The sequence below is a fragment of the Chamaea fasciata genome, unplaced genomic scaffold (genome assembly GCF_029207755.1).
Source record: "Chamaea fasciata isolate MVZ Bird 193981 ecotype frontalis unplaced genomic scaffold, bChaFas1.0.hap1 SCAF_16, whole genome shotgun sequence".
In the NCBI taxonomy this organism is placed as follows: domain Eukaryota; kingdom Metazoa; phylum Chordata; class Aves; order Passeriformes; family Sylviidae; genus Chamaea; species Chamaea fasciata.
The window spans coordinates 10,463,840-10,475,055 of NW_027094101.1; the positions used below are offsets into that span (position 1 = coordinate 10,463,840).

At 56.3% G+C, this 11,216-nt stretch overlaps 2 protein-coding genes across 2 annotated transcripts; both read left to right on the forward strand.

Moving 5' to 3' along the window:
* Positions 1-9: 9 nt before the first annotated feature.
* On the forward strand, positions 10-4,528 carry DCTN5 (dynactin subunit 5). Its single transcript, XM_066198538.1, has 7 exons — positions 10-85; positions 222-290; positions 636-754; positions 1,189-1,300; positions 1,935-2,037; positions 2,267-2,358; positions 4,195-4,528. Exons 1-7 carry the CDS (start codon positions 38-40, stop codon positions 4,213-4,215), a joined length of 564 nt encoding a protein of 187 aa, XP_066054635.1. The 5' UTR covers positions 10-37; the 3' UTR covers positions 4,216-4,528.
* A 1,235-nt stretch (positions 4,529-5,763) lies between these two features.
* Positions 5,764-11,190, forward strand: PLK1 (polo like kinase 1). The gene is made up of 10 exons (XM_066198012.1): positions 5,764-6,467; positions 6,596-6,764; positions 6,842-6,986; positions 7,339-7,432; positions 7,933-8,152; positions 8,661-8,819; positions 8,902-8,979; positions 9,439-9,593; positions 10,001-10,183; positions 10,475-11,190. The coding sequence occupies exons 1-10, from the start codon at positions 6,063-6,065 to the stop codon at positions 10,679-10,681; spliced, it is 1,815 nt and encodes a 604-aa protein (XP_066054109.1). The 5' UTR covers positions 5,764-6,062; the 3' UTR covers positions 10,682-11,190.
* The last annotated feature ends 26 nt before the right edge of the window (positions 11,191-11,216 follow it).

Genomic DNA, 11,216 nt, shown 5'->3' on the forward strand with positions numbered 1-11,216 from the left:
GAAGCGGCGGGGCCGGGCCGGGCCGGGCGGAGCGGCCATGGAGCTCAGCGAGATGCTCTACAACAAGTCCGAGTACATCGAGACGGTGCGGGCAGCGGGGACACGGGAACACGGGGGTCGGGGGGCCGCGGGGCCGAGCCGGGCTGGCCGGGGCGCGGCGGGGGCGAGGCGGGGGCGGCGGGGCCCGGGACGGCCGCCGTGACCGCCCGTTCTCCCCGCAGGCCTCCGGGAACAAGGTGAGCCGGCAGTCCGTGCTGTGCGGCAGCCAGAACATCGTCCTCAACGGCAAGGTGAGCGCCGGGCGGCGGCTGCCGTGTCCCCGCCCGGTCCCCGGTGCCCTGCCCGCGGTGCCCAGCGCTGCTGCCCGCAGCCCGAGCTGCTTCCATCCGCGGGACAACACCATGCTGTTCTGGGCCGAAGCCTGGCTCTGTAATGCTCACTGGCATGACCAGGAACACAGCTGGTGGTTCCAACCCCCTGTACTTTCGCTTTGTTGTCACTTTTCTTTTGACTGAAAGAATCGTCCCTAAAGCAAGGTAATCTCTCTGGAGTGGCCAGGCCTCGGCATGGGTTTGTGTGATAACTGCCACCACGGGTAGCAGAGGGAGCTGGTTTAGCTGTGTGTCCCTCTGCAGACCATCGTTATGAACGACTGCATCATCCGCGGGGACCTGGCCAACGTGCGGGTGGGCCGGCACTGCGTGGTGAAGAGCCGCAGCGTCATCAGGCCACCCTTCAAGAAGTTCAGTAAAGGGTAAGAGCCCCCTTTCCTTTAGGGGATACCAAAAAAAATTAAAAATCTGTCAGCTTGACTGAGTCTTGTGTTCCAAGAACTCTGTTCCTTTTGCAGCAGATTGCAGAAATACATCTCTCAAGCCTGCTTTTTCCTCACATGCTGAGTGTGCCTTGAGGGTTGGTGTTCCCATCAGGCTGTTGGGTGGAAAGGGATAGATTAGAATAGCAAAGTCAAGAGCATGTTTTAGTTTTTGTGTGTTTATTCACTACATCTTCCTTCTCCTTTGGGCCATCCTTTAGAGAGGGGAAACCCAGAAACTGTTCTGTCTCCCTTAGCACTAGATCCACATCTGTTAATCCACCTGGGGACAGGAGACTCCACGGGGTGATTTTGGGTCTGGCAGTGTCAGTTTGTTTGTTTGTTAGACACAAACAAGTTCTATCCTCTTGCAGGGTGGCTTTCTTCCCTCTGCACATTGGTGACCACGTGTTCATAGAAGAGGACTGTGTTGTCAATGCGGCCCAGATCGGCTCCTATGTGCACATAGGCAAGAACTGTGTCATTGTGAGTGCTGTTTCTGTGTTTTCTGTAAACTCCTGGGTGCTGCTGGAGCCTTGTGACAGCAGTTGAGAGGTGTCTGCACCAGCTGGCTGGAGAAGGCTCACCTCCTCTGCGCTGTTCCTTCCTGCTCCTGTTCCCTCTCTGCAGGAAGCTGAGCTTTCAGGTTTACTTTTCTGAGGACAGCGGGTTCAGCTGCTGCTGGCTGGAAAATCCATCCCAACAGTGTTGTCCTTTTGGCTAATGAGATTGCCCAGGGAATGCAACCTGTCCACAGAGTACAAGTGGAATTGTGTTCCTGTGTAAATAAGACCAAATAGTCAAGGCTACTGTGTGCTGAGGGAAGGCCTTGCTGGTACTGCTTGATTCGGGTTTTTGGTGCCAGTTTGACAACTGACATGTTAATGTGCAGTTGTACCTGTGCTAGCTGAAAACAAGCAGAGATTTTTCCTCAAAAATAAAAGTTAATTCTGTTAGGAGGAGCATTCAGTCAGGGTAAAGATTTATTCCTGTGATCTCTTGTGAAGGAAATGTTTTGAGCAATTAATCTTCTTGAAATTTAGGTAGCATATCAGTAGTAATAAGAAAACCTCATGTTTATAGTGTTGTAAATATAAACTTTTCCTGTTCTCTGTTTTAGGGACGTAGGTGTGTTTTGAAAGACTGCTGCAAAATCTTAGACAACACAGTACTTCCTCCTGAAACCGTAGTTCCACCTTTCACTGTCTTCTCGGGCTGCCCAGGTATGCTCCCTTTATCTTCCCTGGCACAAAAGTGCAGATAACATGGATATTCTTATTTTAAATGGGGTTTCTATAACAAAGGTGTTCATTAGCATTTAGTGCCTAAAAATAAAGGTATCAGGCACTTGCTGCACTGAAAAGTAACAGTTTTAACCTGTGAAACTCTCTGTTTTAGTGCGTGGTGCACAGGTGGTACACAATGACTGATGTACTGTTGTTGTTCTTCCAGGACTCTTCTCTGGGGAGCTCCCAGAGTGCACCCAGGAACTCATGATTGACGTCACCAAGAGCTATTACCAGAAGTTCTTGCCACTCACTCAGGTCTAGTAGCCCCTTTCCCATGTTCCAGGCACACAGGAGCGTTCTGGGGTGGGAGAGGGGAGCTGTCCAGTGAGGCCAGAGCCCTGCTCTCTCCTGAGCACCACTGGCCTGGCCAGGCAGTCCCTCCTGAAAGCTGCTGTGTCCTGTTCAAACTCTGTATGCTCATCCAGTGTACTCCATTCCACGTTGTCTGAATTGTGCCACTCAATGTTCTGGAGCTGGGAAAGCTGAAACACCTGCCTTGGGGCAGCAGCTGGGGAACAAGGCAGAGCTGGCACGTGCTCTGCAGCCTCAGCCTGTCTGCTGGGTCCTGTCCTAACCCAAAGCTAGGCTTAGGTTTGCTAGGAGCAGTCTCCATCCCAGCAGGGCTGTTCTGGGTGTGCTCTGGGCACGTACCAGGGTTCATTAGACCCAGGCCTTTCCTTTGGCACAATACTTGCTGCCTGTGGGCCTGCATGCTGAGGTGCATGGCCTCTTCCTTTTCTTCCTGGGATGCTCTCCAGGGGTTCATCATCCTGCTGTTGGCTTTAGGAGTTTTGGGTGACACTGACACCTGTCTTTCTGTGCTTGACAGGATGTTTCTTAGCTTTTAGCTCCTGAGGCAGCCTGACCTCAGTCCTGTGCTCTCATCCCTCAGGGCTAGTGTTCTTGGGTCACTTCCTGAGTATCCCAGACCTTAAAGAGCCAAAGGCCTTTGAAAAGAGGATCGCAATGTCACTCACAGAATTCAATGCAGCAGAAAGTGGGTAATTAAAAGTGAGAGAATGCTGCAACTGTCCCCATTTATTACCCACTGTCTATACTTGCAGAAAGCTCTTCAGTGCTTTTCTGCATTATGAAACCTAAGAATGACACTCAGACTTCTTAGAAAGAGTGAAGATTTCATTTTGGACACGTAGTAGAGCAGGAATAGTTCTTGTTAAGAGCAGCTCTGAAAGTTGGAGGCATCTGATGCTTGTGACGAGTCTGCTTGCTCTGGTTGTGCTCTATTAAAGCTTAGCATAGTCCTGCTCTAGGTTTTAAACTGGGGCTCCTGCATGTTGTAGTGTAGCAGCTGGGGCCAGGACATGTAGTAGGTGTGTGGTTAGGTGTGTGGCTGTGGATGTGCGGCCCTGGAGCCTCAGCTGATCTTTGTAGCAAATCCTGATACACCTTAATAGCAAATAGCGGTATGAGTACTAACATGTGTAGTAGCTGCTGTACATCACATGTAAAACCAGTTTGTATTTTTACTGTACATAAATTAAAGCCTCTTCAGTTGTTCAAGTGACTCATGACTCTTCAAATCAAACTAGATTGAGGTTCTTGCTGTGCCTGGGCATGAGCCACAGTCCCTTGTTCTGTGACTGCTACAGGCTATTCTGTCCTGTGCATTTAAAAAGTGTAGAACAGTGTGAAACAGCTGCTTTCCCCCTCTGAGGGGCTGGAGAAACCTCCTCTGTCACAGACTTGACAGGTTTGGGGCGTCCTGTGAGATTTCCTGAAAATCAGGAGTTCAGAGCACTGCTTTGCTCCAGAGTGTCTCTGGCAGTGTCTGTGCTGTGTTGCTGTGTTGTCACCTCAAAGTTTCAACACCACATTGTGCATTTCACTGGGATCGCTTGATCAGCAGCTGCAGCAGCAGGGAGAGGAGTGGGAGAAGGGATATGAGTTTGGGAGTGGGATGGCAGCTGGAAAAGTCTGAGTGATGAATTTCCACAGTCACCTGAGAGCAGAGCTGTAGTGCATGAAGGGATATGTCACTGCAATTACATGTTTCTTGGGCTGCTCTTCCTTCTAGCTGTCTGAGCTGACTCTTCTGCCTTGATTAAAACCTCTTTTGTTGTCTCTGTTAAGGTGGCCTCTGCCAGGGCCTAAAACCAAGCCACTACTGAAGATCCCTAACACCCAGCACTGTTAACATTCCTTACACTGGCCACTTTCTCCTCCTGCCTCTGAAGCATCCCTCTGACCTGGGCTCACCTCTCCGCCTCTGCCAGTTCTGGGAAGATGGAGTGTCAGTGGGCTGCAGCGTGGGGAGGCCCAGCTCTGCAGGCAACCTTCCTTTCATCCAGCGTGGTGCAGTAGAATGACACAGGAGGCTGTGCCTGTAGCCAGAGGAGCTGCAGTAGTGGGGAAGGATATCCTACAGGGAGGGGAATGCCTTCTTGTACAAACACTGAGCACTAATACCCCCAAGTTGCTGTGTTGCTTCATTGATCTGCTGTGTGCTTTGCTGGGCGTTGCTGGCCAGGACGGGCAGGGTGTGCTGCTGTATTTGAGGGTGTTCAGGGTCCCTGGGAGCACAGCCCTCCCTGCCTGTGCCATGGGCCAGCGCTGGTGGCTCAGCGTGAGGGGCTGTGTGGGAAGATCTCTCAGTCACCAGGCCAGTGGGGCTGTGCCTGCCTTCTGGGGAGCAGAATCTCCCGAGATGATCCAGCTCTGGTGGGAATGACACTTGAGCTGTGGCTATGGTGACCTGCAGGGCTCTGTGTCTGTGTGCCCTGGGCTCTCCAGTAGACCCTGGCACAGCTGACCTGTGCCTGTGGGTGAGGCTTGGCCACGGGCATTGGCTCAACCCACCGGGCCAAAGCATGGCATATGCTGGCCACTAACGTCTGCTCTTTGTTAGCCAGGGCTGAAAGAAACAGCTCCTGCTGATGGGGAAAGGAGGCCAAACAATGTTAATTCTCTCAGCCCATGGGACCACGCATGCCAGGAAGCAGAGAGCGGATGCCTGGGTTGAGGCACTGCTGCTGGTTCTGGGGTTATTTTTCATTGCTGTTGGAGTTAAGGCTTGGGAATATCCCACGGTCACTTCTCTTGGCAAGTGGGGTCCAGGAGGCAGCACTGGGAGACCCTGGGGTGGGGGACTCTGGGGCAGGGGGTGTCAGTGGGCAGCGTGTCCGTGGGGAGAGGGGGCAGTGAGGTCAGGGACAGCCCCTCAGAACTGCCACACTGGCACCCGAGGGGCAGCAGCGGTGGGAGGTGTCCACGCTATAAAAACCAGCCCAAAGTGCGGGAATGCCGCTGGGAACCGGCAGGACGGGGGAGCCGCGGAGAGCGGGCGGTGCCTTCGCACGGCCTCTCCACGGAAAACCCACGCCGGGTGCAAATCCCAGGGGAACGTCCTTGACGGAGCGCCTCGTGCCCGCGCTCGGGGGTCCCGCGGGGCCGCGCCGGTCCCGGGGCTCGGCAGCGGGAGCGCGCCTCGCGCGTGCCGGGGCCGGCGGGAGCGCGCGCGGCCACTGCCAACGGCCGCCGACGCACGCGCACACCCGCGCGAGCCGTGGGGGCGTGTCCCAGCGCGCCCGGCCCCGCCCCCGCCGGGGCGTGTGTCCCCCTGCTCCCATGGTGCCCCGCGCGCCGCGTGGATTTTAAATCGTGCGGCCAATGGGGAGCGGCCGCGCGCGGTAACGGCCCCGGCGCCGCCTTTGAATCGCGGTCGGAGCCACCGAGCTCAGCTCCGCCCGGGCCCGCCGCTGCCCCGGAACACGCCGCTGCTTCGGAATAGGGACTCGGCACCCATTGCTGTACCGGCACCGGGACTCGGCACCCATTGCTGTACCGGCACCGGGACTCGGCACCCATTGCTGTACCGGCACCGGGACCCCCCCGCTGCTCCGGTACAAGGCATCGGGACCCGCCGTTCCCCTGCACCCGCCGTTTCCGTTCGGGGAGCCGGGAGCCGGCGGTGCCCCAGCGCAGCTCCGCGCGGGCACAGCATGAGCGCGCCGGGCGGGAAGGCGGCGCGGCCGGCCGCTGCTCCGGTCCGGGCGGAGCCGCCCCGCGCGGAGCCGGCCCGGGCGGCGGCGGTGGCGGCAGCGGCGGGGAAGGAGGTGCCGAAGGTGCTCGTGGACCCGCGCACCCGGCGCAGCTTCGTGCGCGGGCGGTTCCTGGGCAAGGGCGGCTTCGCGCGGTGCTATGAACTGGCCGAGGCCGAGAGCCGGGAGGTGTTCGCGGGGAAGGTGGTGCCCAAGTCGCTGCTGGTGAAGCCGCACCAGAAGGAGAAGATGTCCATGGAGATCGCCATCCACCGCAGCCTCTCCCACCGCCACGTCGTCGGCTTCCAGGGCTTCTTCGAGGACGACGACTTTGTCTACGTCGTGCTGGAGCTCTGTCGCCGCAGGGTGAGGGGCCGGGGGGCGGGTGGCCGTGTCCCCCGGGTTCTGACTGTCCCCTTCCCCGCGTCCTGCGGTACTGATCTTGTCCCCGTCCCGCAACCCCCGCCCCGGTACTGACCGACCGTCCCCCACAGTCGCTGCTGGAGCTGCACAAGCGGCGGAAGGCGCTGAGCGAGCCCGAGGTGCGGTACTACCTGCGCCAGACCATCCTGGGCTGCCAGTACCTGCACAGCCACCGCGTCATCCACCGCGACCTCAAGCTGGGCAACCTCTTCCTCAGCGACGACATGGAGGTGAAGATTGGTAAGTGGCAGGGACCCTAGCCCGGGCACCAGCCAGCCAGGGCATCTTGGTCATATCCCGTTCCCCTGTCCCTCCAGGTGACTTTGGCCTGGCCACCAAAGTGGAGTATGATGGGGAGCGCAAGAAGACCCTGTGTGGGACACCCAACTACATCGCCCCAGAGGTGCTGGGCAAGAAGGGGCACAGCTTTGAGGTGGACATCTGGTCCATTGGCTGCATCATGTGAGTCAAATTGCCATGGCGATGGGCAGTCCCTGTGGTTCTGGTTTCCTTGACCCCTCTGAGCTTCAGTGTGATCCAAACCTCCAAGTCACTGTCACCACAGTGCTGAGTCCTGCTGCCAGGCAGCTCCTGACCTTCCCTAACTGAAACTTTTCCTGCAGGGTGCTAGATCCCTGCTTCCCTTTCCAGGGGATAGGATCCAAGCACAGTGCATGTAGCTGTCAGTGTGTCTAATGCTAAGTGTGTTCCCTCTGCCAGGAAAGCCCCTGGGTGTGCTTAGGATATGGTCACTTCTACGCACAATCTGAGTCTCTTTTGCAAAACTGACACCCTTTTGTCTGGGAATGCCCAGGTACACTCTTCTGGTGGGGAAGCCGCCTTTTGAGACTTCTTGTCTAAAGGACACATACATCCGGATCAAGAAGAACGAGTACACCATTCCCAAGGTCTGCTGCTTCCCATGGAGGATCTCTTTGGCTCACTGTGCTTGGTCAGCCTCCTGCTGCAGGCTCTGTGTCTGGCACTCTGGGCTCTCACACAGCAGGGGGGGGGGCTGTCAGTGCTGGGAGGGGCTGGTTCAGGCTGGGGTGGTGTGAACCTCCTGGGGAGCCAGCAGCTCCCTGCCCCCTGATCCTGCAGAAATCTGAGCTGGGCTGTTGGCGTGTGGGGGGTGAATAGACATGGGCAAGTCCGTGATGTCTGGGCCAGGTCCCCAGCTGATCCCACTGCTGATGATGGTCAAGTCAGTTGGCCTTAGGCTTTGGGTACCTTTAGGAGCCAGTTCTCTGTGCTACCCAATTCTGCTTGCCCAGGCTCGTGTCCTGCTTGCCTGATGCAGCACTGGAGCTCTGCTGCAAGCGGAGCTTCCCTGGGCTGTAAACCCTGTTCATTTGTCACTAGAGCACATTGTCCCCTGACCCATCTCTAAACTCCACCCGTCCCTCAGCACATCAACCCTGTGGCCGCAAACCTCATCCAGAAGATGCTGAGGTCTGACCCTGCGGCCCGGCCCACCATTGACGAGCTGCTGAACGACGAGTTCTTCACCTCAGGGTACCTGCCCAGCCGCCTGCCCACCAGCTGCCTCACCATCGCTCCCCGCTTCTCCCTGGCCCCCAGCGGGATGGAGCTGGGCGGGAGGAAGCCGCTGACTGCGCTCAATAAAGGTGAGTGTGTGTGCCCAGGGGAGGCTGGGCTGCAGGGCTGGCCTCCAGCAGCATTCACAGCCTTCAGTGTGCCTCCCTCACATAATTTCCTGGTCCTTATGGAGAGTCAGAGCATTTGTGGGTGAGGGGGCTCTTCTTGCTCTCTCTGGGCTGAAGCACTGCATTCGCTTCAGCTCTGTAATGGGCTCAAAGTGATGCCCAGGAAGTTCCACCAGAATGTGAGGAAGACCTTCCTTCCTGTGCAGTGCTCAAGCACTGAATAGATTGCCTAGAGAGGGTGTGTGGAGTCTCCCTTACTGGAGATATTCCAGAATCCTCTGGACACTTCCTGTGCTCTGGAATTAGCCTGCTGGAGCAGGGAAGTGGGACCACGTGCCCCACCACGGTCCCTTTCCAACATGATCCATTCTGTGTGAGAGGTGTTGTCTACATCTGGGGTAGGCTGTAAGTCTGGTGCCTTTGGAAACCTCTCTCTGGTCACACCTCACTCTCTCCTCTCTCTGCCCAGGACTGGACAGCCCTGCACAGGAGCCCTTGGCAGACAAGGAGGAAGCAGCAGGGCTGCGGGAGGTGGGAGATGCCATCAGTTGCCACTTGGCTGACATGTTGCAGCAGCTGACTGCAGTCAACGCAGCCAAGCCCTCCGAGAGAGTAGCAGTGAGGCAAGGTGAGCCTGGGGCAGCCCATGGGCCTTGTGGGGTGCACAGGCTGTAGGAAATGTCTCCTAACAAGCTGCTTTCTTCTTGCAGAAGAAGCTGAGGACCCAGCCTGCATTCCCATCTTCTGGGTTAGCAAATGGGTGGACTACTCAGATAAATATGGACTCGGTAAATACTATGGGTGGCAATGCTTCAGGCATTTCTTGTGTCTGAGGGGGCTGGGAGAAGCCTGGATTGGGGCATTTCCTAGGTCTGTGTTTTTAATCACCATATTCCAGTGTGTGTTTCCAAGACCACTGACTGGAATCGTACTAAATACCCTGGGAATCTAGAGCACTGACCATCAGCCCTGGCCACTCTAAGGTGGACAATGTGCATGAGGTGACCGAGCTCTCCCCAGCCTGCACAGGGACATGGTGGCAGCAGAGGCTGTTTCTGCAGCAGCTGATGCAATAAGGGGGGTGACCAATCCAGAGGTGGGAAAGTGCCACCCAGAACTCCCCAAAGAGGAGGGACTTGGTGGGGTGGCTGTTAGGGAATCCCTGGGTGATAAACCATCTGCCTTGGTACTTCCCACTGCTGCTGGTCCCCTGAGATTGCAGGCCTCATGGGGTCCCTTCTGGGCAGGTTACCAGCTCTGTGACAACAGCGTTGGGGTTCTCTTCAATGACTCCACTCGTCTCATCATGTACAACGATGGGGACAACCTGCAGTACATTGAGCAGAACAACACAGAGTCCTACTTCACTGTGAGGTCCTACCCTTCTGCCCTCAACAAGAAGGTCAGTCCTGGGGACAGGAGCCCTGGCTTGGGGGGTGGTGAGATTCCTGCCAGCCTTAGGCTCTGATGGCAGGGGGTGTTCCAGGGAGAAACATGATTGCAGGTCACTGGCACTCTGCAGGCTTCCTCTTGCTGGTGACACATGGTCCCAAGGACAGACACTAGCACCTCTTAACTGCTGTCTGAGGCTCATTTATGAGCAGTTTCACAGAAATTTAAGTGCTCACATGACCTGCACACACCAAAGTGTTCAGTGAAGTGAGTGTGATGTGTCTCAGTCAGAGTTAACTTTGAGATTTCCACAAGTTTTTGCAGTGACACCTCAGGCTCTGAACTATGTAAGGAGGGTCTGGGACTGTGATGTTAGTTCCTGTGCCTGGGGTCACTCACAGCCCTTCCCTTCTGCAGATAACACTACTGAAGTACTTCCGGAATTACATGAGTGAGCACTTGCTGAAGGCAGGGGCAAACATCACGCCACGGGAAGGGGACGAGCTGGCCCGACTGCCCTACCTGTGCACCTGGTTCCGGACCCGCAGTGCCATCATCTTGCACCTCAGCAACGGCACTGTGCAGATCAACTTCTTCCAGGTGAGGCTCTTCGCAGGGCCGTAGCTCCGGCTGCTTACGTGGATGGGTGCACAAGGGAATGACCTGAGCCAAGGCTTTGCCTTGGGGACGCGAGGTCCCCACACTCTTCTCACTCATGAGGGGCCGTGCTCTGGAGCAGCAGCTTAGCTGCTGTTGCTCTTTGCTGCACTCTAAAGGAGTTCTACAGAGGGACATTGTCACACGCTCTGGGTGCTGCTGAGATGGCTCATCCAGAGAAAGTGCTGCCCCAAGCAGTGCAGTGCTCAGTGCCTGTGTGTTCTGTCCCCCCAGGACCACACCAAGGTGATCCTGTGCCCTCTCATGGCTGCTGTCACATACATAGATGAGAAACGGGACTTCCGCACGTACAAGCTGAGCCTGATCGAGGAGCACGGCTGCTGCCGGGAGCTGGCCAGCCGCCTGCGCTATGCCCGCACCATGGTGGAGAAACTGCTCAGCTCCAAGTCAGGCTCTGGCCGGATGAAAGCTTCCTCTTAGACCTTGCTCATGGACTCAACATCTGTGCCAAACTGCCCGGCTGCAAAGGGAGAGGGCTGGGAGCTGCTCTCGCATGGCCCGGCTGGATTCCCACTCCTGGGTGTGCCACAAGGAAGCCCCTGCTGCTGTGGGAATGGTGGTGTTCATTCTGACTGGTGCCCAAAGGTTTCTTGCTTCCCACTCCTAACAAAGTCTATTTTTTAATTCCCTACCTAGCCTGTTTTTCTAATTTCCCAAAGCCAAAAGCCCAGCTCCAAACCAGCCCTCTCATTTGAGGTGCCTGGGCCTGCTCCTGAGTGAGCAGAGCACGGGAAGAACAGAGCTGTCACGTGAGGTGTCCATACATGGCTGTGCCCCTGCTCTGGGCTTTGTTTCCTCTGGTAGAAGCTCAGGTAAGGTATTGAACAAGCCCGGGGTGAGATTGAACAAATCAGCCTTTTAATACTGAAACTCCATGAAACCTCAACTTTTGTATATTGCATAACTTGAATAAAAAATGTTTGACACAGCATCCAGGCTGTTTCACTTCCCTTTG

What these genes read in the sequence shown, in the direction of transcription:
- DCTN5 (XM_066198538.1), top strand. Translation starts at nt 38, where the DNA reads ATGGAGCTCAGCGAGATGCTCTACAACAAGTCCGAGTACATCGAGACG. An exon ending in TTCAAGAAGTTCAGTAAAGG is followed by an intron (nt 755 to 1,188) that starts GTAAGAGCCCCC and finishes ATCCTCTTGCAG; the next exon opens with GGTGGCTTTCTTCCCTCTGC. An exon ending in AGTTCTTGCCACTCACTCAG is followed by an intron (nt 2,359 to 4,194) that starts GTCTAGTAGCCC and finishes GTCTCTGTTAAG; the next exon opens with GTGGCCTCTGCCAGGGCCTA.
- PLK1 (XM_066198012.1), top strand. Translation starts at nt 6,063, where the DNA reads ATGAGCGCGCCGGGCGGGAAGGCGGCGCGGCCGGCCGCTGCTCCGGTC. An exon ending in ACGAGTACACCATTCCCAAG is followed by an intron (nt 7,433 to 7,932) that starts GTCTGCTGCTTC and finishes CCCGTCCCTCAG; the next exon opens with CACATCAACCCTGTGGCCGC. An exon ending in GCTGACTGCGCTCAATAAAG is followed by an intron (nt 8,153 to 8,660) that starts GTGAGTGTGTGT and finishes CTCTCTGCCCAG; the next exon opens with GACTGGACAGCCCTGCACAG.